The 15,809-nt window shown below is 59.4% G+C and overlaps 4 protein-coding genes across 5 annotated transcripts; all 4 read left to right on the top strand.

Moving 5' to 3' along the window:
* Nucleotides 1-522: 522 nt before the first annotated feature.
* On the top strand, nt 523-3,213 carry LOC121339813 (membrane-spanning 4-domains subfamily A member 12-like). The gene is made up of 7 exons (XM_041411915.1): nt 523-962; nt 1,159-1,278; nt 1,597-1,653; nt 1,783-1,914; nt 2,257-2,370; nt 2,454-2,537; nt 2,797-3,213. The coding sequence occupies exons 1-7, from the start codon at nt 783-785 to the stop codon at nt 2,815-2,817; spliced, it is 708 nt and encodes a 235-aa protein (XP_041267849.1). The 5' UTR covers nt 523-782; the 3' UTR covers nt 2,818-3,213.
* A 4,664-nt stretch (nt 3,214-7,877) lies between these two features.
* On the top strand, nt 7,878-9,716 carry LOC121340203 (membrane-spanning 4-domains subfamily A member 15-like). Its single transcript, XM_041412790.1, has 5 exons — nt 7,878-8,042; nt 8,217-8,336; nt 8,551-8,607; nt 9,033-9,188; nt 9,301-9,716. The coding sequence occupies exons 1-5, from the start codon at nt 7,878-7,880 to the stop codon at nt 9,520-9,522; spliced, it is 720 nt and encodes a 239-aa protein (XP_041268724.1). The 3' UTR covers nt 9,523-9,716.
* Nucleotides 9,717-9,995: 279 nt separating this feature from the next.
* On the top strand, nt 9,996-11,997 carry CCDC86 (coiled-coil domain containing 86). Its single transcript, XM_041411629.1, has 4 exons — nt 9,996-10,198; nt 10,529-10,658; nt 10,987-11,061; nt 11,645-11,997. The coding sequence occupies exons 1-4, from the start codon at nt 10,008-10,010 to the stop codon at nt 11,756-11,758; spliced, it is 510 nt and encodes a 169-aa protein (XP_041267563.1). The 5' UTR covers nt 9,996-10,007; the 3' UTR covers nt 11,759-11,997.
* Nucleotides 11,998-12,355: 358 nt separating this feature from the next.
* Nucleotides 12,356-15,472, top strand: LOC121339708 (acyl-coenzyme A amino acid N-acyltransferase 2-like). 2 transcript variants are annotated; one of them, XM_041411744.1, is made up of 4 exons: nt 12,356-12,947; nt 13,265-13,734; nt 14,367-14,569; nt 14,885-15,472. In XM_041411744.1, the coding sequence occupies exons 1-4, from the start codon at nt 12,901-12,903 to the stop codon at nt 15,470-15,472; spliced, it is 1,308 nt and encodes a 435-aa protein (XP_041267678.1). In that variant the 5' UTR covers nt 12,356-12,900. The 2 variants fall into 2 exon arrangements, with proteins under 2 accessions (XP_041267678.1, XP_041267667.1); XM_041411733.1 differs by lacking the exon at nt 12,356-12,947 and having other exon boundaries at nt 13,040-13,734.
* The last annotated feature ends 337 nt before the right edge of the window (nt 15,473-15,809 follow it).

Below are 15,809 nucleotides of genomic sequence, written 5' to 3'. Positions count from 1 at the left end.
TCCTCTGCCTGGAGCTCTTGGCTCCTTCTCCTCGGGGCTGGACACGCTAAAAATGGGGAATGAAGGCAGTTTGGGGGGCAAGTGTGGGGGATCCCCTGTACTCCTCCCCTCCTGCAACAGGGGTCCGGGATATTCAGGCCCACCCCTTCCTGGGGAAGGAGATCCAGGGGAAATCACGCCTGGGCAGTGCCCAGCTCCGTGCTGGGTGCCGCCCCTGCCCCCGCCCGTGCCCCCGCTCTGCGGGGAGGAGCCGCAGGAGCCTAATGGCCCTTGATGGATTTTTCTTCCAGGAATCCGCTGCGGGGTGGTTTTGGGTTTTATTTTCTTTTTTTTTTTTTCTTTCTCTTTTTTTTTTTTTTTTTAAATTTTTTTCCCGAATCTCTCTATTTTTTTTTCTCCTTTCTGCGCTGCTGTAAACACGTGTGGAGCTGGAAGGAGGGGGAATGAGGAGGGGACACGCACCTTGGGGAGAGGGGGGCTTTTGGGGGGGGCTGGCACCCCGATTTCCTTAACTCCCTTGCCTGAGGGTTTGGGATGAGCAGCTCTTCCCGGCGGGGGGAACACGGTGTCCTGGAGCTGTGCCCGGAACAGGGGGGGCGACACTGGGAATTGCCCCACCGGGCCAGGGGACCCCGCGGAGCATCTTCCCAGCCCGCGCAGCCCTACTTCCCGCCCCTCCCCGTGTTTTGGGGGGCTGTCCCCTCCATCCCCCCGTGTCCCCCCTGGGCTGGGCGGTGCCCCCGGGGGGATGCCGCAGCCGCTGACGTCACGGCGCTCAGCCAATGGGCGCGGGTTCTGGCGGGGTGGGGCGGGGGCGGCCCCGGTGGGGAGCGGGGCTGCTCCGGGGGGTCCCGGTGCCCCCCGCTCTCCTCATGCAGGGCATGGGGAGCCTCCGGCTGGGCAGCCGCGCCGTCATGTACACGGCGGAGACCCTCCCCAAGGGCAAGAACCGCGTCATGGGGGTGAGTCTGGGGGGGTCGGGGGGAGAAACGCTTGGAAAATCCCCCCTCAGCCCCTTCCCGGGGGATTCCTGCTGATCCCTCAGGGGGTGCTGCGTCTCTGGAGAGGCGCTGGGACTAAGGCATCCCCCATCCCCAGGGTGGCTCTGTGGGCAGGGGGATTGAGTTGACCCCATTCCCTCCCATCCCTCTCTTCCAGACCATCCAGATTATGACGGGATTCCTGCACATCGGCTTCGGGATCGTCCTGACCACGCTCACCAATGTCTACACCTCGGTCTTCGTCATTGGAGAGATCCCTTTCCTGGGCGGCGTGTCGGTGCGTGCCGGGGGCTGGGAAGGGATTCCCACCGGGAAAAGAATGCCTAGGGGGGTGGGATGCCCACCAGGAAGGGAAGCTCACCAGAGAACAATGCCCACGGGGAAGGGAATCCTGCTGGGGGGGATGCCAGCAGGTGGGACACCCTTTGGAAGGGATGCCCACCGGGAATGATGCACCTGCGGCTCCCGAGGCCTCTGGAAAACAAGGGCAGGGGGGTCACAGTGTCCCCTGTGCCCTGTTAGTGCCACCTCTGGGCAGGTTTGGGGTGCTTGGGGTGCCCTCAGCGCCAGCTGAGCCCCCTCTCTCCTGCTGCAGTTCATCATCTCCGGGTGCCTCTCCATCGGCGCTGAGAAGAGCCCCACGGAATGCGCGGTGAGTTTTCCCGGGAGCCCGCTGGGAATGGTCAGGTGTCCATGGGGTGGGCGAGGTGTCCCCCTGGTGTTTTGGGGCGGGGGGGGGGGGCATCTGCCAGCCTCCCCCAAACCCCCTGGGTGCCCACAGGTGAAGGGCAGCCAGACCATGAACGTCATCAGTGCCATCTTTGCGCTCCTGGGAATCGTGGCCTTCATCGTGGACCTCAACCTCAACGGGCTCTACCGCTCCAGCTTCAACTACTACAGCTATCTCGTCCTGGTAAAATCCCACTTGGCGGAATTCCTGCCCTTGGGAATTCCCCTGGGGCCTTTTCTCCAGCCCTCAAGGGGTGTTGTGTCCTTTCCCAAATCCCTGTTGGGGTGGCGGTTTCTCCTCTGCCGGCGCGACCTATTTTCGGCTGGTACCTCGGGAGATGAGTCACCCCCTGGAAGCGTCCATGAGCCATAAAAACGGCGGCATGGAGGGCTTGGAGTGAGACCTTGGAGCTGGGGATGCAGAGGGAGAGAGGAAGGGGGAGCCACAGAATGCTGCCCTGTGTGGGATTCATCCTCCTGGGCGCTGCTGGGTGGGGGTGCTGATGGGGTTTTCCCCATCCTGGAGCTCGCAGGGAATGGGATTTCCATCGTGCTGCTCATCTTCACCATCCTGGAATTCTGCATCGCCGTGGCCACCGCCAATTTCTGGTGCCGGGCCACCCGCCTCAGCTCCAACGAGGTAAGATGAGTGGGTGGCAGGGATGGATCCCAAAAACTGCATGCCATGATCCCAGTGTCTCCCATAATCCTGGTGTTTCCCAGGCCATGCTGATCGTCCCCAGTGCCACCCGTGTGGATCTGGCCGCGCCACCGGCGGAGCTGCCTCAGCCTCCCAGCTACAGCGAGGTGATCCCAGGAATAGCCTGGCTAGGAGCAGAGTCAGCACTGGGATGGCTCCTGGGATGGCAGCCCCCAACCTACTGTCATCACTGTCCCCTCCCTGGGAAAACTTCCCACCCCAATCCTCAGGGAGCATCCCGGAGCATCCATCCCTCTGCTCTGAGAACGGGGAGGAGATCCCAAACCCCCGTGGGTGGTGGGTGTTGGGGGTGGGGTCCCCCCAAATCCTGCCCCCTTTCCAAAACACCTGCTGGTCTCTTTGCAGCTGGCTGCTCCTGAAGTCTGACACCGAGGCTGTTGGAATGGGATCCTGCCTCCATCGCTCCTAAATCCCAGGGCTACGGCATCCTCCTCCCACTGTGCTGCTGGCTGGGATGTGCTGGTCCCCCCCAAAAGCCAGGGACACCCCCAAATTCCCTGCCCCTCTGCCCCTGGGCCTGGTCTGAGGGGCTCCACTTGCTGGCTGCTATGGGAAGGGGCTTCTCCAAGGGGGAAATCTTGGGCAATTCCTGCCTGTAAATCCCTGGTGGGATGCTGGGGTTCGCTCATGTTGGGGTTCAGGAATTCCTGGTGGTTTGGAGTGACCCCAAGGTGTGCTGGGAGCTGGGCGGGTCACCGGAGCATCTACCTCGGCTCGTCCCCTGTTGGCTTCATTTTCTCTTGGGAATAAATGCTCTCTCCGGGCTTGTGTCTCCTGAATTTGGGAATTTTCAACTTGGGAGCTACACTTCCCCCTCACGGAGCTGCTGCCCCTCAGCAAAGAGGCTCCTCCTGATCTAGGGATACTTGCTCTCTCCTGAGGAGAGAATTCCTGAGGGAATTCTACTCCCCTGAACTCCTGGTACCCCCTTGCTTTCCTGGAGAGGAATTCTGCTCCCCTAAACTCCTGGCACCTGCTCCCAAGGGTATTTCACTCCTCTAAACTCCAGGTGCCTGCTCTCCCAAGGGAATTCTGCCCCTCAGGACCCCTGTCCCGAGGGAATTCTGCCCCTCAAAACCCCTGTCCTGAGGGAATTCTGCCCCTCAAAACCCCTCTCCCGAGGGTTTAGGAGTTCCATCCTCCTAAACCCCAGTACCTGATTCTGAGGGAATTCTGTCCCCATAAACCCCTTAGAACGTGCTCACCTAGGGGAATTCTGCCCCTCTAATCCCCTCTCCTGCTGGAATTCCGCCCTCTAAACCAGGGTACTTGGTCTCCCGAGGGAATTCTGCTCCCCAAGCCCCCCCTCCCCGCCCATTCCAGCCAGTTTGCTATATTTAGCTGGGCTGGAGCAGCCGGACAGCCGGCGGCGATGCCGGTGACGCCAGCACATCCCGGTTGTTCCGCCACCGGAGAAGCTGCCCCGGGGCTGGAGCTGCTCTGGGAGGTGACATGGGGACACCGGTGTCATGTGCTCCCTGTTCCCACAATCCTGGATGGCGGGAATGGAGATGAGGGGTGCTCCCAAACCTTATCCACGCAGCAATTCCTAAAAATTTCTTTATTTTCAGGGAAGGAAAAGGGCTCTGGGATCATTTTGAACAGGACCAGGTTTGTCAGCTCCTGACAAGCTCATTTAAGGCTCCACCCTCAAATATCCAGCACCTGGGGGAATGCTGGTGGATTTAATGAGGTGGTGATGAGCATCCAGCGACATCAAATTATTTAAGGAGCATCCCAAGCTCATGGAAGTCGAAAGGTGGGATGGAGGTGAGGAAAGAGACCCCAGTGTTGATTTTCCAACGGGTGGGAACATCCTGGATGAATTCCCAGTGCTCTGGGGGAGGATCCTCTTAATTTCTGGGGACAGGATCCAGCCCAAATTTCCCTTCCAGTGCCAGAGTGGGATCAGTGACCTCCTCCTTGAACATTCCCTTAGGTTTTGGGGTGACTTCAGTGTTTTCCTTCTCCTTTCCACGCTCCCTGACAATGCTCCGCTGCTCAGCCAAAGCCTCATGGATTATTCACTCCCTGTCAGTTATTTCTGTTCCCGGCTCTGAAAAAATAATGAGCCCGATCAGTAGGAAAAGCCCCAGGGATTTGGGGAGCAGGATGAACAGGCTGCCTCTGCTCAGCCCGTGGCCACAGCCCATTACAGCCCCGGCTCCTCGCCTGCGGCTCCGGAGCATCCCGACCTCTCCTGGCTCCACCGGGACCACCACGAAGCCACCCTGCCTCCCATCCAAGCTCTGTGCTTTCCCAGTGTGGTGTTTCCTGGGAAAGGAGGCTTCCTCCTCTTCCACTGGCATCAGGGTCTGTTTTCCTGGAGTATCCCAGTGTTCAGATGCGGCTTTCCCTGAAAATGCTGGAATAAGTGTTGAAGGCTCTATGGGAATGTGGGGGTTTTTAATATATTTTTATTTTTAGGTGGGAATTTGCAGATCTAGGGGGAGTGGAGACTTCCATGAGTTGGGAATAGCAGGTGACAGGGACCACAGAGTTTTGTGTCCCTGCTGGAGATGATCCCTAAGGAAAACCAAAACCCTTGGAGGAGCTGGAAAGGGGAACTGTGAGGTGAACTGGGGTCTCCCAATGGCTCTTCCGCCTTGGGAAGAGAAGGATTCAGGGAGACCTTGGCAACTCTTCCAGCACCAAAAAGTGCCCCAAGAGAGCTGGAGAGGGACTTCAGAAAAGAGCCTGGAGTGCCAGGACAAGGGGGAATGGCTTCCCACTGCCAGGGGGTGGGTTTAGATGGGATACTGGGAAGAAATTTTTCCCTGCCAGGCTGGCGAGGTGCTGGAATGGATTTCCCAGGGAAATTGTAGCTGCCCCATGCCTGGAAGTGTTTAAGGTCCCATTCCAGGATTGCCAGTGGAAGTCGATGCCGGTGAAGCCTTGGAGAAGTTTTCTGGAACTTTTCTGCAGCCTCAGGAGTTTTCCTGGGAATGAGCAGATGAAAGGCTGGAACGTCACGTGCAGGGGGTGATGGACACATCTGGGACGGGGTTTGGGAGCAATGTCACCGTGTCCCAAATGCCAGGTATGGATCACCCCAGCAGGCAGCAATGCACCCCCCCCAGCCTCCTGCCTGCTTCTTGTTCCAGATTCCCTAATCTAGGATGGACACTGGGATGTTTAAAGCCAAAAAACCTGAAACCTTTCCCAGAAAACATGACTTTCCTTCTGGAATCAATAGGGAAAGAGCCCTGTGGGAAGCAGAAACACCTGGAAGCACAGCAAAATGTTGACTTTTGGTATTTTTATGGGGATATAAAGTTTGTCCCAGGAAGCAGCAAGTTTCTTTGGAGAGCTTTTCTCCATTGTAATCTATTTTCTTTGGAAAAAAACTCATGGATTTTTGGGGTTGGAAAAAATTTTGGTTCCACCAGGCTCGTAAATTTTGTCCTGTGCTGGTGGGAGGGAATTTGGGAGGGTCTCGCTGATCCCCCCTGAGCATCCAGTCAGGCTTCCCCCATCCAAAACTTGTCCTAGAAAATAGGAAAATGAACATTAAAATCCAAGGAATGTGTTGTATATATCTACAAAGCCAAAAATTCCTGCAAAGAAAAGGTTGGAAAGCTCCACCACCCGGCCCTGCTGCTTCCTTGCATCTGCTTCAAAGCTTCACCTCCTCTGGAATCTGCTTCCAAAACAAATCCTGACATCCTACCTTGGGCTCCTGCCATCCCCAGCTGGACCTGGGTTTATTTAGGAAGGGGGAAAGCGCTTTTTCCATGGATCACCCACTCGGAAAGTGGGGTTTTGGGGCTGAGAGCAGTCACGGCTGTTTCTGGCTGCAAGGCTGGAACTTCAGGAATGCTGTAGGAATCTGGAAAGGCGGATTTGGGAGGAAATCCACCGTGTAGGGTGGCTTTGGCTGGGAATGTGAGCCGTGGATAATGGTGGAGAATACCCCGGCTGCCTAAAGGCTAAAGAGGGGATCCCAGAATTTCCACGGGGGCTCAAGTGTTCCTTCCTGGGGCTGGAACGAGATCCCTGGGATTGTTAGGATTGGAGTGTTGAGAGGGATGAGGCACCAGCAGGAATTAAAGGCTCTGAGGCATCAGGAATGTGATGAAGAGGCTGAATCTCATCCATGTCCATGTTTTTCCTGGAAAGCCGTGCTGCCAGATGCAGCCCTTTACAAGGCCAAGTGCAGGCTTCCATCAGGGATGCAGGATGGAGGAAGGTCATGGGTGGGATGGAGGAATGCCATGTTCTTCCAGCTCTTTTTTTGGGATATGATTTGGAGCGGTTTGGAGGGGGTGTCCCGTTCCCTGGTGTGTGGGAGCATGGGGAGGGCGCAGAATCCTGGAATGGTTTGGGGTGGAAGGAACCTTAAGGATCATCCAGTTCCACTCCCCCTGCCATGGGACGGGACGTGTCCCACCAGCCCAGGTTGTTCCCAGCCGGCCCCAGGGCTGGAAGCCGCTCCTGAGCTCTGGAAGCGCGACGCTTCCAAACGCGGCCTCTCAGCTCCCTCTAGAGCCAGAGAGAAGGAAAAAACTTCCAGAAGTTGCTCCACCTGCTCCTGAAATCGTCACCTGGAGGGTCCTGTCCTTTCCCAGGCAGAGAGAGAGGGTGATGCCAGAATCCTGGACCTAAAAATTCCCGTTCCACCAAGAAATTCCCGCACTGTACACATCAAACATCCAGGAAACCTGGGGGCTCCTCAGTGTCCCAATGCTCCTGGAGAAAAGGACATGGCTGTTTTCTGGGAAGAGGGGAGGGATGGAGGCAGGAAGGGGCCTCTGAATCCCTCGGGATCCCCTTGCCGTGTGTGGTGGCTCCATTCCCAGCCTGAGCTCCCATTTCCCATCATAAATAACAGCATCTCCTTTCCCTCTGACTCCCAATAGCCAGAGATCCCTGAATCCCTCCTGCGTGTCCTCACCGGGGACAAACCCACAGGACTGGAGGAGGGAGAATTCCCAAAACTGGTAATAAAGGCATTTCCTTTATAAGGGGGTTTATCAAATTCCCTGTCTCAATGCAAGCTTTTCCTGGGAAGTGGGCAGGGTTACCTTATGAACACCTCATTAGGCACCAAGCTAATTGCAGGAGCGATTCCCAAACAAAGCATCCACAATTTGGGATGGAAAGGGGATCTTGGAGCATTCTGAGGGAAAAGCATCCAACCCTTCCCAAGGCCACAGAGCCCAGGGAGGGGTTCCCTGTCCCTCCCTCCCTCTTCCTGTGCAGGATTTTGGGAGCCTCCATTGGCAAAGCCGCCTCGTTGAGCAAGAGGGCCCTGACGAGAATTCCGTGAGCGAGCTTCCCGCAGGGAGCAAAGGGCAGCGGGAGCGTGTCCCTGCCTGGCCGGCACCTCCCGGGGATTTCGGACAGCAAAGGGACCACGGTGAGGAGGAAGAGGAGGAGGAAGGCACCTGGGAATTCCTTCAGCTTCCTGGTCTCGTTCCCAGGCCATGGCGGCCACCACGGTGACCGACGCCGGCAGCGTCAGGATCATCACGGAGGTGATCCCGGCCACGGATCCCCGGGCGGCCCAGCTGGCCTCAGGCTCCCAGGCACCTGCCAGGACCTCATTCCAAACACAAGGCTTCCGGAGGGCTCATCCCAAGGTGTTGGGGGTGAGACATGGCCTTCCAGGGGCCCAGCAGGGATTGGGGATCCGCAGGGATTGTCCTGCTGGACATTCTCCCTGGTTGGGTGGAGGGGACACTGGGACAGGTGCCTCTCCCAGTCCCTTCCCGGCACTGTGACGTGGGATTGGGGTGGGATGTGTCTCCCTCATCCTTCCCCAGACCATCCACATCTTCACTGGAATTGTCCACATCTGCTTCGGGCTCATCCTGACGCTGTCGGAGCACAGTAACCCTTCCCTCCCTGTGGCCAGCGGGATCCTCTTCTGGCTGGGGATCCTGGTAAGTTGGGATGAGGACATGGGAATCTGAGGGAAATCCTGATGGACTGGGGACAATATCCCAGGGTCACCAGGTCTCCACTGACCATCCCCCTCCCACATTCTGGGGTGTTTGTGCATCCCTGAACCCCAATTCCCAGCTGGAGGGACACCAGGAAAGGTGCCAGGGAAGGGTTCCTTGCTGCTGACACCAATTCCCGCTGTTTTCCAAGTAGCTCCTGGTCTCGGGCTCCTTGCTGGTGGAAAGTGAAAGGAGAGACAGCCCTGCGCTGGTAAGATCCAGGCTGGGAGGGGCAACGTGTCCCCCCATTCCTTATCTCCCCTCCAGCAGCTGCTGGGACCCCTCCTGGATTCATCCCATGGGATCCACAGGCCAGTCTCCCCCTTGGGAAGTGCCCGGCTCTCCCACATGGAGCACAGGATGGGGGTTGGGGTCACTGTGTGATCCAGGGATGAAAGGCCCAGGAGGCCCTCATGGCTTTGGAGTCACTGTGGGATGAAAGGTCCAGGAGTCCCTCATGGCCTTGGAGTCACTGTGGGATGAAAGGTCCAGGAGGCCCTCATGGCCTTTGGAATCACTGCGGGGATGAGTGGGACAAAACTGGGCAGCTTCTCCGGGAGATCTCAGATCCCGGTTGAAGGATCCATGTGGGAAGCGGCCCTTCCCGGTGTCCGTGTCACGGGGTGCTTCCCGCAGGTCAAGACCTGCTGCGTGGTCAGCGTGGGCGTTGTCCTGGGCACGCTGGTGGCCACCGGGATCCACGGCACGGCCATCACCCGGATCGTGCCCGGCTGCGAGAAGCCCGGGCTCCTCCAGCGCCGCCCGGAATGGTGCCTCAACAGGGAGAGCAAGGTACGGACAGCCGGGATTGCACGGGAAATCCCAGTCTCCATGTGGAGTGTTCAAGGATCCAGGTCCTGTTCGGGTGGTGGATCCCGGGATATTCCCGTCCTCCTCCTCGCAGATGCTGAGCAACAGCCTGGATTCCATCTTGGTGATCCTCGGCCTCCTGGAATTCTGCGTGGCCGTGGCGGTCCTGGCGTTTGGATACGACACGGTCCGGCAGCACACATACAGCCAGCTGGTGAGGGAGGCGGGCATCCCTGGGAATCCCTGGAATGCTGAACCACCCCTTCCTTCCTCCGAAGGGCCGCCCCAGTCCGGGCGTTCCCGTGTCCCTCCCTGAGATTTCCCTGGATTTCGCTGTTTTTGCTTTCCCAGGCGCTGTAGCCACGGCCCAGCCCCGCACGTGCAGCCGCATCCCGGGGGGATCCCCGCTACCGGAGCCCCCTGGGATGTCCTCAGCGTGTTCGGCCCCCAATAAAGGCCTCTCCCCCAGCCCAGCCCGCGCGTGTCTCCGGGGGTGACTCGGGGGGCGGGGGGGACTCGCCCCGGGTGTGTTTGGGGGAGCTCGGGCGCTCCCGGTACCGGCGGCCACGGTGGTGGGCGGAGCTGCCCGGCGCAAAGATGGCGGCCGCAGCCGTGCAGGAAGAATGCTGCCCGGCACAAACATGGCGCCCACGCCCGACACAAACATGGCGGAGGCCGCCGTGCGCGGAGGGCGTTGCCCAATACAAAAATGGCGGCCAGGGAGGCGCTCTGGCTTCGCGCTTTTGCGGAGATCGCGGGTCTGACGTCATCTCTCCGCGACGCCGCGGAGCCGCGTGGATCATGGAGGGGGAGAACGGGGGGACACCGGGAGCAGGAGCGGTCCCCGAGGGGCCCAGCGGGGCCGCCTCGGCTCCGGCCGCGGCTCGGCGGCGGCGGCGGAAAGGCGGCAAGACACCGCAGGAGGCGGTGGTAGCCATCCCGCGGGGCAAGCCCAAGTCGGGACGCGTGTGGAAGGATCCCGGGAAGAAGAGGTGGGAAGGGAGGCGGGGACTGGGGGGGCAGTTCCTGGGGGGCTCTGGGCTCCAGAAGGGCTCTTTGGGGGAGTCATGAGGTCTGGGGGAATTTTGAGGGGGACAGGATTGTTTGAGGGGCTCTCGGGGGCTTGTGAGGGGGTTCCGGAGGTATCCTTGGGCTTTAGGAGGGATCCAGAGGTGGCAGGGATGACTTGGAGGGGATGCTGAGGATGCCGTGGCATGCTCCGAGGCTGGCGGAGTTTCGTGGAATTCTGGAGAGGAGCTGGAGTGGCCCCGGCTGCAGCCCGGGGTTTTTGGGGATCCAGCAGCTGTGGTGTGCCCACGCAGGTTCTCCCACATGATCCAGGACAAGGCTCTGCGCAGCTCCTGGGCACGGAAAATGAAGGAGAGGCAGGAGAGGAAGCTGGTCCGGGATCTGGCACGGCAGCTGGAGGAAGCCAAGCAGAGGGAGAAAGAGGTAACGGGGCTCAGGAGGTGTAGAATTCCCGTTTTTCCCGAGCACAATCCCTTGTCTCTGCCCTCTTCCCGGCCTCAGAGCTGTGGCAGAGCCCAGGAAAAGTGCGGCTGGGATGGAGAATTCCCTGTCCTGGTGCCAAATCCACTCACTGACGGTCACATGCCCCAAGTCACTGACTCGGAATAAACTCCCTGGGTCAATTCCAGCCTCAGCCGGGGTGGAAAAGCTGCTGGAATGACAGATTTCACACTTGGCTGGCCAGGGGCTGGTTTGGGTTTAATCCCAGGGGAAGGGATCCACAGGGAATGTTGTGGTGCTGCTCCCACAGGAAAAGAAGCGGCGGCGGGAGGAAAACCTGAAGCGGCGCCTGGAAAACGAGCGGAAAGCCGAGATTGTCCAAGTGGTGAGTGCCCTGTGCCAGCTGGGAACAGCCCTGCGAGCGCCCCACAACCTCCAGCCCCATGGATCAGCTCCAGTTTGCTCCGGTTCCTCTCCCTGTCTCCGTCTTTGGAGGATCCTGGGAGGATCTGGGCAGGCTGGATGTGTGTCCCCTGTGCTCTCCCAGGCTGGGGAACACCAGAACTGAGGGATAATGGGGTGGTGGAGCGAGGGAAATGCGGCACTGGTGGGGATCCATGTGGGGAAATCTTGGCTTTTCCATCGGGAAGAGACCTGGGAGCTCGGGGTGGGTGTGGTGAAGAGCTCACCTGTGGGTGAGGATGTGGTTAGTGTTGGGATAAATCCCTTCCCAGATCCTGAAGGTGGTGGGAGGCTGGGAGCCATCCATGCCCATCCTGCCTCATTCCCACACTCTGCTGCACTCCTGGAAATGCTCCAGGACGGAGCTTGGAGCAACCTGCACCAGTGGAAAGTGTCCCTGCCCGTGGCCGGGGGGCGAACTGGATCATCCCTAAGGCCCCTTCCCTCCCAAACCATTCTGGGCTCCTATGATTCCATGAAATCTCCCCTCTTTTCCCGTTTCCCAGATCCGGAACCCCCTGAAGCTCAGGAGGGCCAAGAAGAAGCAGCTGAGGCGGGTGGAGAAGCGGGACACGCTGGCCCTGCTCCAGAAGACGCCCATGAGGCGCAGCACGGAATGAGGCAGGATTTGGGATGCTGCCACGAGGATCCTGCTCCTTCCCAGCGGTTTTTCCTCGGCTTGCCAGGCAGGAATCGCTGCCAGGACCCTCAGTGTTGGACAAACAACAGGACAGAGCTGAGGGGGTGCATTCCACAGGCACCAGCTGCTGGATCCCCCAATCCCTGTGGAATCAGGATGTGGAACAGAACTTTGCTTTCCCAAATTTGCCTTTTTCTTATAAAAATGAATAGGAACTGAGACAGATTCGCCTCCACTGGCTCTGGGGACTGAAGGCTCCAGCTGGAGCCTTCCCTAAGGCATTCCTGGGATTAGTGTTCCTTGCAGTTGCCTTTTCCCCAAAGAGGGAATTCCCACTGAGAATGAGCCCTGGAACCTGTCAGCAAGGAAGGGGGCACAGTGTCACACACCCTTCTGTGGGGGGCAACACTGGGAATTCGGTGGGGGCTATCAATTGGAAATTTACATGGATTTCTTATTTCTTAACATTCCTGGTTTTTCTTGGTCTGTGGACACCCCTTTCTGCATTCCTGGGGAGGGATGTGGCTGTGAGCTGGGATGGAGGGGATGGGGGCACAAAGGGGTGCACTGGGTGGAAAATGGGATTGCAGGAATCAGTGCGAAGCCCTGGGATGGGAATATGGGGCCCTGGAGCTTCATCCTGGCGTGACAGTTTTGGGGGGGCCCTGAATTGGAGTGGGGTGTGTCCCGCCCGTGTCCAGGGTGGGGGTGGTGCCACAGGGAAAGTGGGGACTAGCAGGAATTTTGGGGTGTGGCCGGTGCCAGGCGGGCACGGGGTCATGGGGCAGGAGGGCTCTGCCCTCGCCATTCCCGGGTTAATGATTTCCAAGGAATCCTCGAGCGTCTCCCTCTGCAGAGCCCACGGCTCAGGCTTTGCCCGGCGGGGTAAGAGAAAGGGAAGAAGCTCGGGCCCTTGGGGGCCGATTTCCTGGTGGGACGGCTGTGGGAGAGCCACGTGTCTCCTCCCCGGGCTGGACGGGGGCCAACATCCCTGTTCCCAGCCTGCCGCGCTGCCCGGAGAGGGAGCGGGGTGCGTGCGGACTGGGGGCTCGGAGCCCCTGGATCCCCACCCTGCTCCGGGGTGGGGAGGGGGATAAGGAGGGGGGACAGAGGGTGCTGGGAATGGCTGGGCTGGGAGACACATGGAAAAGGGGTGTCCCGGCTGCTGGGTGAGTTTTGGAGCAGGGGTTGGGGGTCAGAGGGGGGGGAGGTGGTGAGGAAGGGAGGGGATGGGGACAGGGAAGCAGAGGATCGGGGAAGGAGGAGGGGACAGGAACCAGGAAAGAAGGGACAGGGACCACGAGGGGATGGGGACATGGGAAACAGGGATAGGGACAGGGAAGGAGGGATGCCAGCAGAACTGTCTGGACCACAAACCCCATCCTGGGGGTCCCCCATGGGGATCCCTGGGGACAGGCCCCCGCCACCAGCCCCCTCCTGGGCGTGGCAATCCCTGTGGGACACTCAGGGTGATTCCCATCCCCAGGTGCACCATGGTGGAGGTGACAGTGACACCGCAGTCCTCGCTGGCCGACCGGCCGGTGCAGATCCGCGTGCGGGGACTGTCCCCATCCCAACTTGTCACCCTCCGGGCGTGGCTGAAGGACGAGCAGGGCGAGTGCTTCCAATCCCGCGCCTTTTTCCGCGCTGACGGAGCTGGAGAGGTGGATCCCGGGCTCCATGCCGCCCTGGGGGGCAGCTACTCTGGGGTCTGGCCCATGGGGCTCTTCTGGTTCCTGCAGCCTGACACCCTTTTCCGCCGGCTGGTCAAGCGGGATGTGGCCGGCAGCCCCTTCCGCGTCCGGCTGGAAGTGTTCGACGGGCTCAGCCTGGGCACGGATCCGCGGGAGCAGCCGCTGGGATCCTGCGAGGCCGAGCGCTGGTACGTGGGCCCCGGAGTGCAGCGGGTGCCCATCCGTGAGGGAAGGGTCCGTGGCGCCCTGTTCCTGCCTCCTGGTGAGCACTGGGGAGCGGGGAATTCCGGGATATCGAACCTTGGGACTGGCAGGGTGTTTGTTCTTGGGAGCCCTTTGGTGTCCAGTCTTGGGACCCCTGGGATATCCAGCCAGTATTCTCTTGGGAGCCCTGCCTACTGATACTGAACGTTGGGATCCTGGGGATGCCAAATATCAGGACCAGTGGGAAACAGCACTGGGACTCCTGGGATGCTAAACCATAAGATTCCTGGATTATCCAGCCCTGGAAGCCCTGGGATAACAAACCACAGGACCCCTGGGATGCCCAAAGTTGGGATTCCTGGGTTGTCCAGCCTCTTGGGATCCTGGGGATGCCAAACATCAGGACCCGTGGGAAACAGCACTGGGACTCCTGGCATGCTAAACCATAAGATTCCTGGTTATCCATCCCTGGAAGCCCTGGGATAACAAATCACAGGACCCCTGGGATGCCCAAAGTTGGGATTCCTGGGTTGTCCAGCCTTGGGATCCTTGAGATATCAAACCTTAGGATCTTAGGACCCCCAGGATACTGGACCTCGTGCCCCCTGGGATGCCCAGCCATGGAACCTCTGGGATGCAGGACAGCATGGGTGGCTCCCCATCCCTGACATTCTTCTGGTCTTCCCACAGGTCCGGGCCCCTTTCCCGGAGTCATCGACCTGTTTGGGGGTGCGGGGGGGCTGATTGAGTTCCGGGCAGGGCTCTTGGCCAGCCGGGGCTTTGCCGTGCTGGCCCTCGCCTTCTTCGCCTACGACGACCTGCCCCGAGTCCTGGCACAGCTGGACCTGGAATACTTCGAGGAAGCGGCAGAGCTGCTCCTCCGGCATCCCAAGGTGAGTCCTGGAGTGTGGAGAAAGGCACCTGTCAGCCAGGATGTGCTGGGGACTGAGGACAACCTGGTGAGCCGGACACCCAGGTGACCACGGATTGTCCTGGGGACCAGGAATGTCCTGGAGCCATCCTCATCCTGGTGAGCAGGATGTCCAGGTTGCCAGGGGTAATGTCCCAGGGTTGTCCCGACACCAGGAATGTCCCAGGGACTAGGAGATATCCCATGAGGACATCCTTGTCCTGGCACCCAGGGATGTCCCAGTAAATGTATTATCCCTGTGTATTATCCCAGCTGGTTCCATCTCCTCTTGCTTCAGGTCCGAGGCCCCGGCCTGGGCGTGGTGGGAGTCTCCAAAGGTGCGGAGGTGGCCTTGGCCATGGCCACCTTCCTGCCACAGGTGGTGGCCACGGTGTGGATCAACGGTACGAGCTTCCTGTATGGAAACCCGCTGGTCTATAAGGAGCTGCGCATCCCTGCCATTCCCTACTACACCGAGCGCGTCCTGTTCACCGAGGTGGGAGCCATGGACAACTCGGCCATCTTCACCGACCCCCGGGATCCCGCCCGCCAGGCCTCGGCCATCCCGGTGGAGAAGATCCGGGGAAAGGTACTGTTCGTGGTGGGAGAGGCCGACCGCAGCTTCAACAGCAAGCTCTTCGCCGAGCTGGCCCTGGCGCGGATGCCGCCGGAGAGCGGCCGGATCCTGTCCTATCCCGGCGCCGGGCACCTGATCGAGCCCCCCGGATCCCCCCTGTGCAGCAACTCCAGCATCCGGGGCACTCCCAAGCCGGTGGCGTGGGGGGGAGAGCTCCAGCCCCATGCCCGGGCCCAGGAACATTCCTGGCAGGAGATCCTGCAGTTCTTGGAGCTCCATCTGGGGTCGGTTGCTGCCATGAAGCTGTGAGGGGTGGGGAAAAGGGGTTGTGGTCACCGGGATTGTCACTGCGGGGAATAAAGTGTCACCACTGGTGGCTCCTGCCTGTGCTCCTGGGGGATGATGTGTGGGACACAGATTTAGGAGATTTATTGGAGATACGTGGGAGATACATCAGACATATATTGGATACATATGGGACATACATCAGATATATACAGGACGTATATTGGACATGTGGGATAGATCTATTGGACATAGATCAGGTATATATTGGACATATGTATAGGATATGTATTGGATACATATGGAACACATATAGGATACAGAACAGACAGCTCAGACATATTGGACACATATAGCACAT

This window comes from Onychostruthus taczanowskii, unplaced genomic scaffold, assembly GCF_017590055.1.
Source record: "Onychostruthus taczanowskii isolate IOZ18803 unplaced genomic scaffold, ASM1759005v1 scaffold101, whole genome shotgun sequence".
Classification (NCBI taxonomy): domain Eukaryota; kingdom Metazoa; phylum Chordata; class Aves; order Passeriformes; family Passeridae; genus Onychostruthus; species Onychostruthus taczanowskii.
This window is presented reverse-complemented; position numbering and strand designations above follow the sequence as displayed.